Source organism: Arabidopsis lyrata (assembly GCF_000004255.2).
Source record: "Arabidopsis lyrata subsp. lyrata unplaced genomic scaffold ARALYscaffold_1, whole genome shotgun sequence".
NCBI lineage: Eukaryota > Viridiplantae > Streptophyta > Magnoliopsida > Brassicales > Brassicaceae > Arabidopsis > Arabidopsis lyrata.
This window is the reverse complement of record NW_003302555.1, coordinates 411,149-429,968: the sequence shown is the minus strand read 5'-3', so window position 1 is coordinate 429,968 and position 18,820 is coordinate 411,149. Positions and strand designations below refer to the sequence as shown.

The following is an 18,820-nucleotide window of genomic DNA, read 5'->3' as shown; positions in this document are numbered from 1 at the left end:
AGAATTTTGTGAATCTGGGCTTTCAATTTCAGGTGTTAATATAAGATTAGGATTTGGGGTTGAGAAGGCCCAACAGAAGCACATAAATGAATTTAAATATAAATATAAATATAAAGGGGGTCGGTTAGAAAGAAAGCATCCGCAGAATATGGATTGGACCGTGATTCCGAGGTCTAGGGCTGAAAGTCACGAGATGTTATGCCATGCGGCGAGGGATTACTCGCGTCGACTGGATGAATCCGAGGTATGTGTTATTCTTTCTATCTTCTTCGAATCTTTTTATTTTTATTTTAGGATTTGTTGGAGTTGTTGAAGATGACTATTGCATGTTCCTTTAATCTGTCGTCACACAAAGATTAAATCTTAACCCTGACCCTGACACAAATATGATTTTTGTTTTCCCTTAATTAGCGTTTCGATATCGAGGGAATATTAGCACCACCAGGGGCCATTCCACTGATACCCCTACGACTGTCAACTGCCTGATAGTAGGCATCCTGAACCTGTCTTGGTCAAGCTTTATGCATGCTAGTGCGGGGCTTCATCGTTACAATATGTTGGAGGTAAGAACTTGTCTCCTCCATCTGATCATTTATCAACGTCCAGCATGCTGCTTAGCTTGTTGTATACATGATCACAATTCAATTTTCTCTTCTTTCTCAGGGGACAAACTTCAAGCTCGTGGACGTAATTAAATTCAACAAGTTGCTGAATTTTTTGTCCCCTTACTACATCACTTTGCTTGCACAAGATTCAGTTAGCGGTTCGCATCAAAATTTTCAGGTTCAAGTTAATGAACTAAGGACCGGTAGGTTGGACATGATCGTTCCAATTGCTAGACCTAAAGGTAAACATCTTTTTTTTTATTTAATTACTACCAAAAACTCACTCTTGCTGATTATTAATAATAATGTTGCATAGGTGTGACCACCAAGAAGCCCCTCATACCTTGGGATAGTTTTTCAGTGGATCATGAATTGCCTAAGTGGCCGTCACATGATTCTTTCAATGATAGAAAACGATTTTACTTGTTAAGATAGATTAACACTGCATCAGTTTTGTTTTGTTCTGTTCATGATTGTTTTTTGAGCAGTGATATGTTTTTCTTTTTTTTTCCATTTAGGTGAAGGAATCGGAGTTGCAAAACAATGATTGGATTTATCTGTATTTGCAACTTGTACTCTGTGCAATTGAAAGGGTCATAATCTCAGATGTAAGTCTTGTTTTTTCTTACCATGAGTGAGTGCAACTGTTGGTTATAATCATTAACTTGTGGTTTTTGTTGTTTTAAAACTGTTGTTTTGCTGCAGGGCGATCTGTCCAAGCTGAAGATTGTGAAAGCGGTGATAGAAACCAAGGAAGATATGCTGCCCCAAATGAGAGACTCAACGCCAAAAATGCTGTGTGGTCTACATAACTTTTAAGGGATTGGCCAATGCTCGTATTGCTGCTGGTGAGCATGATGAACGTAAAGCTATCATTAGAAGAATCTTAAATGAGCATACAGGATACTTGTCCCTCATTGGTGATTTGATTGGAGAGAACGAATTCGTAAACATTGACCCTGCTACTTTTTTCAACTCTCCCGCGTTTCTAGAAGCCTTGGATCGTGGTCAGGAGCTGCTGCCGCGGTCGCCGTGGATGTGATAGAGTTGTGGTCTAGCAAGGTCCATGGTGCTCTAGTCTCTGCTTTGTTTATCATGATGCGTAAACCTGAATATTATGCTGTCTGCGTGATGGCAAGAGATCCATTTTCAAATATGGATCAGATAAATTAAACCAGTTATTTTGTGGATATTTTTTAAGTGTATCTACTACTATATATTTATTGAATAATGCAGTGCCAGTGCTTGTGGATTGTTAAGTGTCTACTATCTATTGAAAATGCAGTCTTTATATCTTGACGACATATATGTGTTTCGCCCAAGTATATGTGCCTGGATTTTGGTCATACTCGCGAATGTGATTCCTTTTTATCTTACAAAAAGAAACATAGAGAGGTCACAAGTCCTTGAGGCTTGAGTTACCAAAACTATCACAAGTGCTCCAAGTTGGAAATTTGAATAGAGTTGTGTCAAAAAGAAAAATCTAAACATGTTGCTGCATCATCGCTTCCTGCAAACCAAATCCTCATGTTGTTGAATGTTTATTCCAATGTTTGTAATGGAAAAAGTTATAGAATTTTAGAACCGGGCCTTGTGGCCTAGTGGTAAAGGGGTCACAACTGTAAGCCTTTGGGAGGCACGGCCACTGGCAGATTTACATAGGGAAATTGCCAGCATCAGTCCTTGGGCCTAGGAAGCCTTTGGGAGACCCATGGTTATTCAAAAAAAAAAAAAAAAAAAATTATAGAATTTTAGCAAAGCAAGCAATAGACGTTTGTGTTTTTTGTTTGTTAAGTGGGCAATATGAAACGCCACCGTGTTGTGTAAAAATATCCCAATAATTAAATTAATTCCACTTAAGATGCTAAAAAGCAGTCGCCGTCGTCTTTCACGGGCACACAATATTAAACCAAACAAACAAACAATCCTTCTTCTCGCCGAAAGAGAGAATTTTGTGAATCTGGGTTTTCAATTTAGGTGTTTAATTTAAGATTTTGATCAATACCCATTTCAAAAGAAGACGAGATTCGATCCGATCGATCAGATTTGTACAAGGAGAAATGGCGAATCTGTATGTGAAAGCTGTTCCACCACCGGATATGAATAGGAATACGGAATGGTTCATGTATCCAGGAGTTTGGACTACTTACATGCTCATTCTCTTCTTCGGTTGGCTCGTTGTTCTCTCTGTCTCTGGTTGTTCCCCTGGAATGGCTTGGACTGTTGTTAATCTCGCTCACTTCGTTGTAAGTCTTCTTCTTCTACCTTTCGAATTCGATTGTTTTTATGCTTTAGAGATGATTGTTTCACTTAGGGTTGTGACTTTAAATTCGAAAAATTAATTGATTGATTGTGTTTTTTGATTTCCTGAGATCTGGTTGTGAATCTGGCAGTAATGTTTGAATTGATCTCTGTGGTTATTAGTAGTTGGTTAGGGTTCGAATGAAGATGCAAGTACCTTCTGATTTTGAATTGATCAGTTTGGTTATCGTAAATCGTCGATTTCGAATTAAGATACAATTACCTTCTGATCATTTCATTGATGAGTTTTGGTATCAGCGATTTTGAATTGATCAGTATATAAAGTATCAGTAGTGTTGACTGTTGATTTGATCAGGCTTTGAATTAAGATGCAATTCACTTCTGAATTGAATTGATCAGTTTTGGTATCAGAATTTTAAAGTTGATCAGGCTTCGAATTAAGATGCACCTTCTGGTTAATGAAGTGATTAGTTTTGGTATCAGAAACTGTAATTACCTATGGCATCAATGCATTTCCTTTAAGGTCTAACTGTTGGATATGATGAGGTGATTTGTAATTTGGCATTGCTTGATAATGAAAACCTAATTTAGTCTAATTTTACTCTTTGGAAACTGTGAAATCTGAGTAGCATTTTTGGATCAGGTGACGTATCACAGCTTCCACTGGATGAAAGGAACTCCTTTTGCAGATGACCAAGGAATCTACAATGGTTTAACTTGGTGGGAACAAATGGACAATGGTCAACAACTTACCCGCAACCGCAAATTTCTTACCGTAGTTCCTGTTGTCCTGTAAGTCCCAGCAGCTTGTTCCTTAAAATCTCAACATTCTTGTCTTTTTCCGATTTATATTTTGTTAGCAATTGATTCTCTTTAGCTGCATATATCCTTGTGTCTCATATCATATGGTTATTATGCTAAATTCTCGAATCCACAAAATCTAAAGCCGGTAATATGTAACGCACTTGTTCTAGAGAACTCGGTATACCTGATAATGTGTATAAACAAGAGCTGCATTTATCTGGTTGAACTTTTAAGATTGAGTTCTTTTATCTTCTGTACTTGTTTTTGACTTTATAACAACACATTTAAAACAGGTACTTGATAGCATCGCATACAACAGATTACAGACATCCATGGCTGTTCCTCAACACACTCGCTGTGATGGTTCTCGTTGTTGCCAAGTTCCCCAACATGCACAAGGTACGCATCTTTGGTATCAATGGTGATAAATAAGTTTTCTTTTGCGGTAAGAGAACACCTCAAAGAAGAAGGAAAAGGGGGATATAAGCAAACATATATATATATATATGTGTAAATGTTCATATGAGTTGGTTTAATTCTCGAGTCGTCATGTTTTTGTTGGATATTTGTAAGTAAACTAATTTTGAAGCTTTGAACTATCTCCTTTTTCTATATAAATAGACACGAAATTCATAAAGCTTTCTCTTTCTCTCCCCCACTTCACTTCTGCCGATGTTACATTACATATAATGGGCCTAATATCAATATGGGCTTGAACAATAATTGAGTTAAGAATGGCCCAAATATGCATGTCGTAACTCATGAGTTATCAAAAACACCAGAATGTTGTTATTGATTGAGAGTAGTGAATGATTCAGTGGGATCTAAAGAACACGTGGCTGCCTAAAAGATCTCTAATTTCTGGTAAATGGCACGTGTCACAGTGAAGTCCACCTGGATGGATATTATTATGTCATGGTGTACGTATACAATATTTAGGGCTTGATTGGTTCTCCCGCTAGCACCCTCCTAGCGGTTGCTAGCGGTCGGTTGCGGTTGTTAGCGGTTGGTACCAATCATAGAAACCGCTCTGTACCGCTTCAAACCGCTCGAAATCGCTGAATTTTAAAAGCTCCTTCCCGCAAGCGTTTGCGGTTGCGGGCGGTAGCGGTTGGATTTAAAAAAAAAAAAAAAAAAATCAAACGTTTACTTATAGTTATTATAAAATATATTAATCTTATATATATATTTCATCTTTGTATCACGTTCTCATCAGAAACCCTAATCAATATTCTAAAACCTTATTTTCTCAATGTCTTCCACCCAAACTGATGAAAATCAATTTGAATATTTTTTTTCTTTTCATTATATATTGCTTTTATTTTTGATTGAATATGTGTTTCGATTTGTTTTCTCGAATAGAAAATTACTTGCTTTTGATTGAATTCAACGTTATTTACAGTTTGTCCCATTATTTGATACAATTTTTGGTGTTAACCCATCATAAAATACTATCTTATTATAAAATTTCTTTATTTTTGAATAATTATTTAGTACTTTATTTATGGTTTTAATTATTAAGCATGTTCAATTTTTCTAATATTATCATAATAATATATTGGTGTTTTTATTTTTTTTTGTAATATTTTTTATTTTTTTAGTCATTTTTTATTTAACTGCTACCGCATCCGCTGGTTTACCAGTCATAAAACTTCCGCAAACGCATCCATTTTCAAACGCTAAACCAGTCGTTCAAAACGCTTGGTAATGCTTAAAACCGCAACCGCCCGCTTCCGCAAACTCCCGTAACCGCAACCGCAACCGCTGCGTTTAAACCAGTCAAGCCCTTAGTTAACCCCTCCTCTTTACTTGTATAAAGCACTGATTCTCTAACAAAAGTGAACAATTAACGTGATTAAATAATGTTAATTGGACCCAAAAACATGGTATTCCCTTGCAAAATTAAAGCCGACAAAACGAAAGAATGACTAATTAAAGATGGAATAAGACTAATGATTTTTTATTTTTTCTCTTATTGTGGTCCAGTGTAAGAAAAATAAATAAAAACATCTTATCCATTAAATCAAAGTAGGGTCCATATCATAATAGCCGTCGATTTACTCTCTAGTCAACACGTGTTGCCAATCCAGCTGTTTCAGATGCTTACGGAGCCAAACAAGTTATTGAAACTGTGTCGTTTTGCGTCGTAGCCGGAAGCTTTTACGGAAGAAACTGTAAAATTCGTTCCATGGGGCCAGAGTGTGGACGAAGAAAAAAGAAGAAGAAGAAAAGCCAAAAGCTTCGGTTGCAAGATCGCTTCATTGATTCATGGAATCTTTAAACTACTAAAAATGGTATCTTTACTTGTTACTTGGTTTTCTGTTCTATTATACAAATCTTACTCTTTTAGATAAAAGTCTCTGTTCTTCTTGTTTGTTCGATCTGACTGTTTTCTCATGGATCAGTGATGATTTTTGTTTCATGGGTCAACTTCTGATTTTGGAATTTCTGAGAAAGTTGGTAAATTTACTTGATCCCTGTGCGAAATCTTACTCATGCTCTTTGTTTGCTCTGGTCAAGACTTTTTTGTTGTTCTGCAGTACGTTTAATTGCTCTGAAACTTAAGTTTTGATGTTCTAATTTGGTGATGAAATTTATCTTCTTCATGTCTGGTTATGTTGAATGAGTTTTGATTGAATATCTTTTGTTTTGATGCTTGTTCCCAAACGTTGCGTGTATTGTTGAGTAATTAAATTCCTTAAATCATTCGCTTGTATATGAATCATCAATCATTGCTTAGAAGCAATCTCGGGAGTAGCTAAGAAAAAACAATTAATCCTTCCTATGTCTTCTAAGTGAAAAAAGAACAAACTTTTGTTTTGATTCATAAATCGAAAAAATAGTCTTTTGATTTTGTCTTTTCCTCTTTTCTCTTAAATTTTTAGGGGTTTTGTGTCTTAATGTGATAATGGGAGCAGCTGAAGCAAGAGCATTGTGGCAAAGAACAGCAAGTCGTTGCTTTATTGTTCATGAAGATGCGAAGATGGCTCCGAGGTTAGCTTGTTGCCAACACCAACATTCTTCTTCGGGCAACACCGAAAAAAACAGCTTTTCTTCAGGAAGTTTTGGAGATTCCTCTGATTTCTCCTCTTGTGATACCAAATGGTGGCTTAAGGGGTCAACTGGATTTGATGAGGAGGCTACAAACTCCTTTTTTGAAGATACCAAATGCAAGAAATTGCAAGAATTTGTCGACTTGATCGGGATACAAGAAGAAGGAGACTACAGCTTTATAAGCAAGAAAGCTGACGCTGACGCTACAACGCCGTGGTGGAGAAGCACGACAGATAAAGATGAATTAGCTCTCTTGGTGGCGACTAAATCGATTGATCATAATATCCAGAATTGTGATCTTCCTCCACCTCAGAAACTCCACAAGGGGATACACTGCACGAGTAGTGAGAAGGGGTTTAAACCAGCGGTGCAATCGCCATGGAAACAAGGAGTTTGGAGCGATCGGTTTGAGAGATCTTTGAGTTACAATAGTAGCACAGAGAGCAAGAACACGAGTCCAATGTCTTCCCCTAGAAATGATGATCTAAGCAAAGCTCAGCTTTTAGAAGCATTAAGGCATTCTCAAACCAGAGCAAGAGAAGCAGAGAAAGCAGCAAGAGAAGCTTGCGCTGAGAAAGTCCGTATGATAACAATCTTGTTGAAACAAGCGAGTCAGATGTTGGCTTATAAGCAATGGTTAAAGCTTCTAGAAATGGAAGCTCTTTATCTGCAGATGAAGAAGGAAGAAGAAAATGAAGAACAGATCAAAGGAATGAATCTTAAGAAGAGGAAGCAAAGAGGGAAGAAGAAGAAAAAGGGTGAGATTGGGAAATATATGATGGCTTTTGCATTAGGGTTTAGTCTCATTGGTGCTGGTTTGCTCTTAGGTTGGACTGTTGGATGGTTGTTTCCCTTCTAGAATCTTGAAAATGTCTTTTGTTTGATCACTGATCTTTTCAAGAGTTTTAGGTTTTATAACTTTTCACGTTGCCTCTAAAATTGTGTATATGTTGTGTTAATGTATTTATTGTGTGATATTTGTGTTAAATTTAATCTTCTATAGAAGTATATTTTGGTTAAAATCTCTCTCTTCTACACAAAATTGAGGAGAAAAGAGATTCAAACATGGAAATGCATCGGAAGCTTTAGATTCAAAGTTTGCTACTTGTGGTCATGTGGACCTCATTTGACCCATTTATTCCGAATAAGGCCCATATGTCCTGAAAACATTTTTCAGACCCAAATTTTTTATTTCTTTTCTATAATTGATAAAAGAACTTCTTTTAGGGGTTGTATCAAACTTAATAGGATTTTTGTTTAAACTTCTAAGCATGGTGTGGTATAAATTTTCAAAGATTATTGTCTTAGTTGCTTTAAAATATATTACGGATGTTTAAAATGAAAGGTGTGATCACTTGTATTGTTTGTGTTTATGTACGCTTCTGTGAAAATATACAATACTTTTTAACTAAATCCAAATAATGGTTTATCCGTATAATTAAATTCATTGATAAATGTGAGTTTAAAAGATAGTTTAAAAAAAACATTGAAAAAAATGCGTTTAAATATCATACAGTAGTTTAAATATTAGCATGCACCAACAACCAAAATACATGTTTTCATCATCAAATGTATTTAATTATTTAAATTTCATCTCTTTGTTTGTTTGTTCATATCTAAGACAGCCCATTAATTATTATATCTCCAATTTTTTTGGTCAAATGTGAAATAATTTCTCCGTATTTATTATGAATAATAGTTGTAAGAAGCTTTATTGAATAACCAGCACAAGGATGTTTTGTTGATCATTGCGTACTACGATTCAAAACCAAGCACAAAATTTCCCGATTTATAATAAACCATAGTTCGTTTCTCTTGGATGCTCGAGTTCCAACTTCCAAACCACTAAATAGCACTAAATTGTAGTTGAATTCAAGTCCAACAAATCCTTGTCTGAAATAATAAATTCGAGTATCGTTTTAGCCGTTATTTTAAAACACGTGTTGTGTTAAATATCTTAATATGTGGTGCCAAATTGTATAATGACGATACAAAGGACAAATGTTAATAATTTCAAATTTCCCACCCAGACAGCTCTTGGTTCTATGCGAGTGTACCATCTCCGCGTCCTCGTCTTGTCTTGTGTCCTACAAGAACATAATGTATTAGTCTTACAGTACCACAGCTTAATATGCACATGTCAAAAATATTTAAGGGTTAATTGGTCAAATAGCCCCAAAACAATGCAAAATTGATGGAAATAACAAGTTCTCTAAAGACTTGGATCAGTACCTAGCTAATGTGGTATTCGATTTTCTAAAATACTTTTATAGCATCATTATATATGAGCTTATATATGATTGTTTTACATCTCTATATGGCGAAATTCTCGTTTCATTCCTTTTCTCTTTCAATATATGTTTTATATTTCTCCTCTAATCTTTTTATATTACATCTCATCATCTATAATTAAATAGAAGAAACTCTATTTTCGTATATATTACGATTTTTATTTGACGGAATTATATGATGCTATGAAAAAAGTATAGAGTCGAGTTTAGGATTTGATCAAGTGTCGAGCTTAATTAGGACTCGAACTGATAATATAAGAGGTACATATACGGATACTTCTTTTTTGGAACAAACATATTCATGGTCCAGTTCTTAACACGTATATTTACACCGATCATATATTCTGGAAGATGAATTAAGTTCATTTACAATTTTCATGTGTTTCCACGTGGTCAAATTGATATTTAAGTTTTAGGTCGAACTTCAAATGCTTTAGGAAACAACCGTTAAGGAAATCGCTCTTTGGTTATTATGATTATTTTGGACGTATCCGATCAGTTAAAGGAGTCCTTATAACTAACAAGTATCAATGAAGCCCGAGTGCTGATATTAGTAACATCTTGGAACTAAATAGCTCACTATCAGGGAAAACTGAAAGCGAACAAATTTATCGGAAGAAGAAATTATTGCCAACTGTACGTCTGTACTGTTAGAAGTTTAAATGTCGATATATCGACACACGAAACAAAAAGAAAAGCTATTGCATATTAACATTTTTGATATTATTAAAATTTCAAACAGTGATGTATACTAGTATAATAGTATATCACAAGCACATATCAGGAGAACATATATCTCGAACCCCATGACTCATTTAAGGAGTCTTTCTTTTTTGTTTTCTATGAAAACACAAAACAAATATCAATAGTAATTTTAAAATTTTATACTATTTGATAATAAATATGGATAAGGGTCCGAGAACTATTGCATGAACAACGATAGAAATTGGACCAAATTAGGAATTATGCTAGGTATCGAATTATACTTTAATTTTCCTTATCATAGGTTTTACAAAAATAAAATAATCAGAAGTTACAAGCTCCAGTGATTTAAAACCATTACTTTACTTATAACCAGCAGCTACATAATGTTTTCAATAATAATAAAAAGGTTAGAACAAGTAACAATACTTATGCAAACGAAAACTGTATATAAGAACATACTTATACCGTTATACGTATATATCAAGATCGTACAAACCTGATAACTAACTTAAGAAACAGGTATCTAATTATTAATCGCGTAAAACAATAAACTAGAAACAAAAAAATGAAAATATACATGCATATGCATTAAATTAAGTGAGCCAACACAATAACGATACAACGTACACGTATAACGAATACGACACAATCGACAGCAACACTCACAGACACGCCATGAACTGATACTGATACAAGTCTCCGTCGACAAGCCACGTGGCATCATCTCCGGCAACAAAAGGCTCCGGCGACCACCCACCTCCAGTCATCATAAGCTCCGGCAGCTCAATGCCTTCCCAGAAATCATCTCCGTCGTCTATTTCTGCCACGTCATCATCTCCCATTTTGATGATCTTGACGGCGTTGGCTGCTTTGGCCGCCGCGACTTGGATATCTCTGGGAGTACACGTGGACGGTCGAGGTAGATCGTCTATTTCGTCGGGAAAATTCAGCTGAGCTTTTCTACCTTTTAGACAAAACGCTGCCACGTCGTAGGCTTTAGCAGCCATCTCCGGCACCGGAAAAGATCCGAGCCAAATCCGAGATTTTTTCCGGGGCTCTCTGATCTCAGAAACCCATTTTCCCCATCGGCGTTTGCGAACACCGTGGTACACTGGATGCCTCGTGGTCGAGCTGGTTTCTTTGCCACCTCCGCTGCAAGATTTAACGGCAGAAGCGGTGGCGGTTGGTTCGCTGTTGGTAAGTGGTGGTGGTGATAGCTTCATTCTCTGTTGTGCATTAAAGAGTTTATGTGGTTAAGTCACACTGTTATCTACATTTATAATCTCATCCAATCCCATTTTCTAACCAACAGCGTTACTGTTCACTATACGAATTTACATAAATGCCCCCGACATATATTTAATCATAGAATTCTAATTTATAGAAATGTAAATTTTCCAAGAAAATGATCCTGTAATGGATATTAGTACGTAGTCAAATTCTATTTTATATCCCGTAAAATGATATATTTTCAATAAATAAATAATAAATCGCTAGCAAAAATAAAAATCTTGAAAATTGAAATGAGCGGCCAGTACTTTTATGTTAGTTTGTTACAATAAGCAGCTGAATCAAATTAAACCGGTGATAATTCTAGTAGCAAGAAAATGATTTATTAAAATAAAAATTGCACGATTTTGCATAAGAACAAAATCTAAGAACATGGGTTATTGATGTCCTCGATGATTAACTTCATATATCAAATTAATTAAACTAAAAAAGTTTATATGTCAAATCTTTGTCTCTCAGCAATCGGGAGTGGTGGGGAAATGTTTTCAATAGCTCATGTACTGGTGACGTTCTGTCCTATAATTTTAGCACCTTTTTCAACAAATTGGTAAAAAAAAAGTGTCGATGGCAAGAAAGAGATCAAATAAATATTATGTCTGAAAAGATTATGAAAATTACTGAAATCTTTTACTACAAAATTCTCTACAAACTTCAGCAAAAAAAAAAAAAAAAGGTGCCTGACAGTGGAAAAATTATAAATGTGCTTACAATATTTATTATTATAATGAAAATCACTTTATTAGGTGTAATTTTTTGTGCATGCATGCCATGATCGTGAAAATATATCTACAAAGAACCCTTTTTCTCTCCTAATTATTAACTTATTAATTAATTTTCAGTTATTTGATATACTTGGGCAACGCAGGTCCACAGAGGTTGCTTTTTTAAAATAGCATTCATTAGATTTTGAAGGGACCATAGTCTAAACTCTAGTCTATACCACTCAGAAATCTACACTACTCAAAAAGTTTTATTTTATGATTTTGCATTTTTGCTACTAGAATTACCATTACAAAAGAATATAAACTTCCCCATGATAGTACAATTGTTACAAGAAAAGAAAGAAGCTAAAGTTATTATTCTTCAGGGAAAAGAATTTAAGATATCACAAGAAAATTCACGTCTTCGTACGGTGATTTATAATCCCTTAAACATAAGGGCAGTTGATAAATATCACCTGAAGTCTATGGTTTCCACATTTTAACCCATCACATCACGTCACTACATATTAACAAGGAACCATTGAATTTTACTTCAAGTAATATCGCAATCGAAAAATGCTTTTTAAATTGGGAAAATAGAGAGCAAGAGGAGTTTACGAAACTCGCTTTCTTCTTACATCAGATGATCATCCACGGCTTTACTATCAGTTTTGTCTTCATGTGCTTTCGTGTAAACAATTTAAACACTTGTTCGTTTTTTAAACCGTAAGTAACTGAAAATATAACAGTGTGACGTCATTTTTTTTTGTGGATTGAGTTTTCAAGATTTGTTTTTTTGTTCATACGATGAGCTTTTAAGTTTTGGTCGGTGCTTTTTTCCTTTTCGTGAGTTGTTGTTAGATTAAAGTAGTCTCTTATGATTATTTTTTTGGGTTGGTAACGACTTTTGTAGACGTTAAAGATGGAATTCATTTTAAAATGAAGATAACTATAAACGCCAAAATGGGATAAACTATATATTTCACGTATGAAAATCTAACCAATTTGGATCATTATTGAAATTAAATGAATACTTGTAACAATATATCAAGAGAGAGGTTTTTTTAGTAACATTCGGAATAAGTTCACCAAGAAGGCAAGAACCTGTACTACTTTATCCGGGACTGAATAGAGTTAACTGGGCTAATGGGCCGATTTTTTTTGTAGTAAAAAAACAAGAGATATATGATTCCCTTTTAAGAATTTAAGAGAAAGTCAGTTGAGCAGCCCATTCTAATTTTGATTTCTAGATAAAGGAATAGATGAGGCTAATAGCAAGTTTATCCCAGCCCATATCGGGCCTAATATTACAAGAGTTCGATCGAAACCTGGTCCGTAACAGCGGCCCATATTAATCTTGACGACTTGGAGATATTAAGTCGACGTCGTTGTTTGACTTAGATGGGAATGGGACCCAAACGTCTCGAATAAAGGATAGTTTAAACACGTGAATCACGCGGTCCCCACTTTTTGGTGTGTGTTTCTCACCGCCATATATTATACCCACTCGTGACTCCATTTTCCATAACTATATTTTTGCTTCTTTTTTTTTAGTGTATATTCTTTTTTTTAGTGTATATTCAATTTTTGCATACGAGAATTTCATGAGTTTATATTTTGGTGATAATGTTAAGACTATAGTATAATTCAATTATTGTTGTGCAATGCGGGAGAAAAAAAGAAAAGAAAAAAACGTTACGGTCACAGAAGAGAAAGTGCAGCTGTGCAGGCGCATTTGAAAATAAATAAATAAAAAAGATCCAAGGAAAATTAAATGCATCTCACGTTCTTCTCATTCTGGTCATCTCTCCTCGATCCACGTGAACTTCACGTGCTTTTCACGCCCTCCTCTTTATCGAGTTGGCGTTTCCTTTCTTTAAAAGAGGAGAATTGTTTTGTCAACCAAAAGTTTTTTTTTTTTTTTAATATTGTTTTAGATCAAAACCCGTAATGCCTCCAAGTCTAAAACACTACATACAATATTAGTTTCGTTTCAACGTTTCAACCGTCACTCGAATCGATGATCTTTAAACTTTGCCTAAAATCTTGATCAGTTGAGCTACCGACAATTGGTATTAATTTTTAGTGATAGCTTCTTCTTCTTTTTTTAGTTAAATAATACTTACGTTATAGAACCACCATAAATATTACCCACACAAAAAAAAAAATCTAAACTAGAAACTACAAAGCCATATGTTACAAGCTTTTCTCAGCCCCGGCCCAATATATTTGGGAGCCTTAGGACAAAATTTTTTTTTGCCTATTATTATATATAAAAAAATAATTTACCTATTTTTTTTTTAAGAATTGCAGATTGTTTACAGTAAAAATTGTTATATTAAAATTTTAAGCCTTTATATATATATTTTTAAAGAATTAGGCCTCTAGAAATATAATTTTTATACTAATAATTTTTTTTAAAAAATATTTGGGCCTTTTTTATATGTAAAATTTTTATTAAAAAAAAAAACCTTAGGCCGTCGCACCTCCGCCCCACCCATATGAGCCGGGGCTGGCTTTTCTATTTACAAAAATAAGCCAAATATTTTTGTTGTATAAATCTAAAAACATTTGAAACTTAAGGAACAACTCTTCTTTAGTCTTAACTCTTAACACAACAACAAAATCAAATAAATTTCCTTTCAACAAATTAAAACAACAACAAAATCAACTATTTAAGCCTAACGTGAACGTGAATTGATTTAGTCAAAGTTTCCGAGTGCTTGACTACCGGACTTGGCATATATTGCAATTATGTAAATAAATTATAAAAATTCAAATCAAATTTACTAAATTTGGGTTTGGTTTCCTCTTTAGTGTATTTCCATATCCTATAATCTTTAGTAATTATGTGCTGTACATGAGAATCTAATCAAGTTGTCAGATACGCTAGTTTTTAGATCTGTTACAAATTTTAATTAATCAAAACCCATATTTGAATATTATGTCGCAATTATTGACAAAACATTGACATAATCTAAGGTTTTACACCGTCGTGTATCAAAGACTCGAGACAAAGACAAAGTCGTTGGCCGTGCCGGACCGGACCGGACCCGGTTTAAGTTAGCTTATGATTCTAAACTCAAGTGTGTAGTTAAAATAGGTAACCATGGTTAAAAATGAGAGTCTTGTTGTTTTTTGTTTGTTGTTTGGTTTTACTAAAATAAAAAAGAGCACGAAGAACATGCGTCGGACTTTTCTCTCTCTTCCTTGAATTCATTCAATTGGCCACGGCGACAAAAGAGGGAGCCGATAGAGCGAAACTGAAAAATCTTATTTTGTTTTCAATTGGCCACCTTTTTCCTGGATTCTTACTTCTTAGGGTTCTTTTTCGGGGAAATTTGTTTGTCCATTTTGGGAGATATTAAAATTTGTTTTTTGGTCGGATTCTAAAAAAATCTGATTTTTGAGGAAAAATCTCGGTGGAAGACTGGCTTCAAATCTTCTCTACTGGTAAAAATATCTTCTTCTTAATTTTCAATTCTCTCTTGGTCGATTTTTGTGAAGTTTGATTTTTGATTTGTTATTTGTTAAAAATAGGGGCAAGATCTGAGATCTCTGGTGTTCCATGCAAAACTGTTATACTCCGCCGTATATACGCATCTGGGTCACACTTGTAAACCCTAGAAGTTGACCAAAGAATCGATTTCTGAAGATCTGGGTTTCTTAAAAGTCTCTCCTTTTGTTCGATTTCGTTGGGATCCAAACAAAAGAACAGAGATGAATATTGGTCGCGTAGTGTGGAACGAGGATGATAAAGCGATTGTTGCTTCGTTACTTGGCAAACGAGCTCTCGATTACTTGCTTTCGAACTCTGTTTCAAATGCTAATCTCTTGATGACTTCAGGAAGCGACGAGAATCTGCAGAACAAGCTCTCTGATCTCGTTGAGAGACCCAACGCTTCTAATTTCTCGTGGAACTACGCCATTTTCTGGCAGATTTCGAGGTCAAAGGCCGGAGATTTGGTTCTCTGTTGGGGAGATGGGTATTGCAGAGAGCCTAAAGAAGGAGAGAAGTCAGAGATCGTTAGAATTCTAAGTATGGGAAGAGAAGAAGAAACGCATCAGACTATGAGAAAGAGAGTTTTGCAAAAGCTTCATGATTTGTTTGGTGGGTTAGAAGAAGAGAACTGTGCTTTAGGACTAGATAGAGTTACTGACACTGAGATGTTTCTTCTTTCTTCAATGTATTTCTCATTCCCTCAAGGTGAAGGTGGTCCAGGGAAGTGTTTTGCCTCTGGGAAACCGGTTTGGTTATCCGATGTGGTGAATTCGGGTTCTGATTATTGTGTTAGATCGTTTCTTGCTAAATCTGCTGGAATTCAGACGGTTGTTTTGGTTCCTACTGATCTTGGTGTTGTCGAGCTAGGCTCAACTTCATGTTTGCCTGAAAGTGAAGAGTCAATCTTGTCTATAAGATCATTGTTTTCGAGTAGTTTGCCTCCTGTTAGAGCTGTGACGGCTGTTGCTTTACCTGAAAAGATAGATGATAACAGAACGGTTAATGCTTCAAAGATATTTGGGAAGGATCTGCACAATTCAGGTTTTCTTCATCATCATCAGTTTCACCAACAACAACCACAACAACAACAACAACAGCATAGACAGTTCAGAGAGAAACTTACGGTTAGAAAAATGGATGATAGAGCTCCCAAGAGAGTAGATGCTTATCCTAATAATGGGAATAGGTTTATGTTTTCGAACCCAGGCACCAACAACAATACTCTTCTGAGTCCTACTTGGGTCCAACCAGAGAACTACACGAGGCCCATCAATGTGAAGGAAGTTCCGAGCACGGATGAGTTCAAGTTTTTACCTTTGCAGCAATCATCGCAGAGGCTGCTTCCTCCTGCTCAAATGCAGATTGATTTCTCTGCTGCGAGTTCAAGGGCTTCCGAGAATAATTCAGATGGAGAAGGAGGAGGGGAATGGGCAGACGCGGTGGGTGCTGATGACAATGGTAACAACAAACCAAGAAAACGTGGAAGGAGACCTGCCAACGGAAGAGTGGAAGCTTTGAACCATGTTGAAGCAGAAAGGCAGCGGCGTGAGAAGCTTAACCAGAGGTTTTACGCTCTGAGATCCGTTGTTCCCAACATATCCAAGATGGACAAAGCGTCGTTGTTGGGAGACGCAGTTTCTTACATAAACGAGCTTCACGCCAAGCTAAAGGTCATGGAAGCAGAGAGAGAGAGATTAGGGTATAGCTCAAATCCACCTATCAGCTTGGAATCGGATATTAATGTTCAAACCTCAGGTGAAGATGTCACAGTGAGAATAAACTGTCCGTTGGAGTCTCATCCAGCTTCTAGAATCTTCCATGCGTTTGAAGAGACTAAAGTAGAAGTGATGAACTCGAACCTTGAAGTTTCTCAGGACACAGTGTTGCATACGTTTGTAGTCAAATCTGAAGAATTAACGAAAGAGAAGCTGATATCTGCGTTGTCTAGAGAGCCATCAAATTCAGTTCAGTCAAGAACATCATCTGGTAGATAGCCTTTTGAGAGATAGAAGAAGGTGGAAAGTAAGTTTGTAATCAAGAACCGGTTTTGAATGGTTCTTTTTTGTTTCTGCTAGGTTTCTTTTGTTTTTGCTTTTTTTTTTTTTGGTTATATACCTGTAAGAATCCTCCAAACTAGGATTTTAGAAGTTTAATTGACAAAAGTAGACATTATCAGTTACTCGGTTTACAGTGGACAAAATTGGGGGAAAAGGATAATGTTGTAATGGCTCTTTCCTGCAGAGACAAGACTTGCAGACTTGATACTAACATCAAAGAAGACAGTGTTGTGGTTTGCATAACGATCATTTGGGTCCAATACCTTCAAACCTCTGAGGGAATTCAACATAGAAGATTCTATCACTACCACCTTCCCTCAGAGTCATGGAGTTGTACATTATGTAGTGGTCAGATGAATGACATGATTGCTCTGGTCCTAACCAAAGCAATTGATGGCTCCCACAGAAATGATTGAAGTTGCTGCTATATTTATAGGCGTTGGCTTCATATTCAGCATCTGCAGCCGCAGCAATAAAACGTTAGTCAGATCCTGAATCAGTTTCTGCTCTGCTTGAAAACACACTTTTTCATCTTGATTTTGATTTCTTCTTCCGTTCAGGAACGCTGAGTTTCTAGATGAAGCTACCGGCGATATGAAGCATTCTCATAATCAGGCCGGTTCTATCTCCCACAGAAAGACCAGCATTGGTAGGCTGATGTCAATGTCTGTTAGATCATCAAACACTGCTGCTTCTGTTCAATTTAAAGAAGCCAACATCATCATCTCCTTTTTTTTGGTTCAGAACCATCATCTTCATCTCTTCTTTCCTTCTCCACAAACATATGGGTGTTTGTTTGTAACAGAGAGGTATAAATGTATAATAAAGAGATCGTCCCGGACCCACGTAATGTTACAAACTTACCGTTTAGATTAGATTATCACCATCCGATATCTCGCAGTTGCAACGTGATGAAAATAAACGGTCCAGATCTCTCGAACGTTCTCAGATTTTCTTATTTTTTGTCAACCCTAATAAGAAAAGGAAACAAGCGTTGAAGAAAAAAGGAAACAATCGAAAGTTTCCTTTTTGTTTGAAGAAGCTAATGCTTATAAATACACAACACGCCTGAGAGAATGCTAATCTCCAACATCACTCATTCTCTCTTCTTCCTTGAGATATCAATATTCACTCTTCTTCTTCGATACCATAACAAATATTTCATTCTCTTGTCTTTTCTAAACACAACTATCGTTTTTGATCTTTCATTCTCTCGTCTTTTCAACATACAAACAACTATCGTAACATTGATCTCCATCCTCTCTTGTGACTCACCTTCAACCCGATCCAAACGATTTCAAATCCGGTCAACGACGGGCCACCGAAACGCTTTCACCGACGGCCAAGGAGAGCACCAAGACGGCCAAGGAAAGACGAAAACGAAGATAGAGACAAAGAGAGACGATGTTTCCATGGCTGCGATCATGAAAGCGTCTCCTCAGGATGATCGTCGTCGTGGTTGTTGCTGCTCTGTTTTGTGTCGGAACCATTAGAGAGACGATCACATTCCGCTCTCACCGCCATGTCATCGAAGCTCTTTCAGCCCAAC

General features: G+C 36.0%; 5 protein-coding genes across 7 annotated transcripts; 4 read left to right on the top strand and 1 right to left on the bottom strand.

The window, feature by feature from the left end:
- The first annotated feature begins 66 nt into the window (after nucleotides 1-66).
- On the top strand, nucleotides 67-1,953 carry LOC9328142 (UPF0725 protein At1g19060). The gene is given in 10 exon segments (XM_021014967.1): nucleotides 67-244; nucleotides 412-462; nucleotides 464-526; nucleotides 528-563; nucleotides 784-847; nucleotides 922-1,031; nucleotides 1,124-1,213; nucleotides 1,311-1,368; nucleotides 1,371-1,402; nucleotides 1,405-1,953. Coding segments are annotated over 10 exon segments (843 nt in total). The 5' UTR covers nucleotides 67-148; the 3' UTR covers nucleotides 1,648-1,953.
- A 490-nt stretch (nucleotides 1,954-2,443) lies between these two features.
- LOC9328141 (ORM1-like protein 3) lies at nucleotides 2,444-4,308 on the top strand. Its single transcript, XM_021014868.1, has 3 exons — nucleotides 2,444-2,851; nucleotides 3,511-3,659; nucleotides 3,965-4,308. Exons 1-3 carry the CDS (start codon nucleotides 2,666-2,668, stop codon nucleotides 4,101-4,103), a joined length of 474 nt encoding a protein of 157 aa, XP_020870527.1. The 5' UTR covers nucleotides 2,444-2,665; the 3' UTR covers nucleotides 4,104-4,308.
- A 1,515-nt stretch (nucleotides 4,309-5,823) lies between these two features.
- LOC9325440 lies at nucleotides 5,824-7,741 on the top strand. 2 transcript variants are annotated; one of them, XM_021014352.1, is made up of 3 exons: nucleotides 5,824-5,965; nucleotides 6,077-6,131; nucleotides 6,557-7,741. In XM_021014352.1, the coding sequence occupies exon 3, from the start codon at nucleotides 6,580-6,582 to the stop codon at nucleotides 7,582-7,584; it is 1,005 nt and encodes a 334-aa protein (XP_020870011.1). In that variant the 5' UTR covers nucleotides 5,824-5,965; nucleotides 6,077-6,131; nucleotides 6,557-6,579; the 3' UTR covers nucleotides 7,585-7,741. The 2 variants fall into 2 exon arrangements, with proteins under 2 accessions (XP_020870011.1, XP_020870010.1); XM_021014351.1 differs by lacking the exon at nucleotides 6,077-6,131 and having other exon boundaries at nucleotides 5,825-5,965.
- A 2,422-nt stretch (nucleotides 7,742-10,163) lies between these two features.
- Nucleotides 10,164-11,036, bottom strand: LOC9328140 (ethylene-responsive transcription factor ERF023). Its single transcript, XM_002889329.2, has one exon. It carries the CDS (start codon nucleotides 10,942-10,944, stop codon nucleotides 10,384-10,386), a length of 561 nt encoding a protein of 186 aa, XP_002889375.1. The 5' UTR covers nucleotides 10,945-11,036; the 3' UTR covers nucleotides 10,164-10,383.
- Nucleotides 11,037-14,780: 3,744 nt separating this feature from the next.
- LOC9328139 (transcription factor bHLH13) lies at nucleotides 14,781-18,116 on the top strand. Of its 2 annotated transcripts, XM_021014518.1 has the most exons (4): nucleotides 14,781-15,165; nucleotides 15,253-17,236; nucleotides 17,456-17,750; nucleotides 17,832-18,116. In XM_021014518.1, exon 2 carries the CDS (start codon nucleotides 15,433-15,435, stop codon nucleotides 17,206-17,208), a length of 1,776 nt encoding a protein of 591 aa, XP_020870177.1. In that variant the 5' UTR covers nucleotides 14,781-15,165; nucleotides 15,253-15,432; the 3' UTR covers nucleotides 17,209-17,236; nucleotides 17,456-17,750; nucleotides 17,832-18,116. The 2 variants fall into 2 exon arrangements, with proteins under 2 accessions (XP_020870177.1, XP_020870176.1); XM_021014517.1 differs by having other exon boundaries at nucleotides 14,783-15,165; nucleotides 15,253-17,750; nucleotides 17,832-18,114.
- Nucleotides 18,117-18,820: the final 704 nt, after the last annotated feature.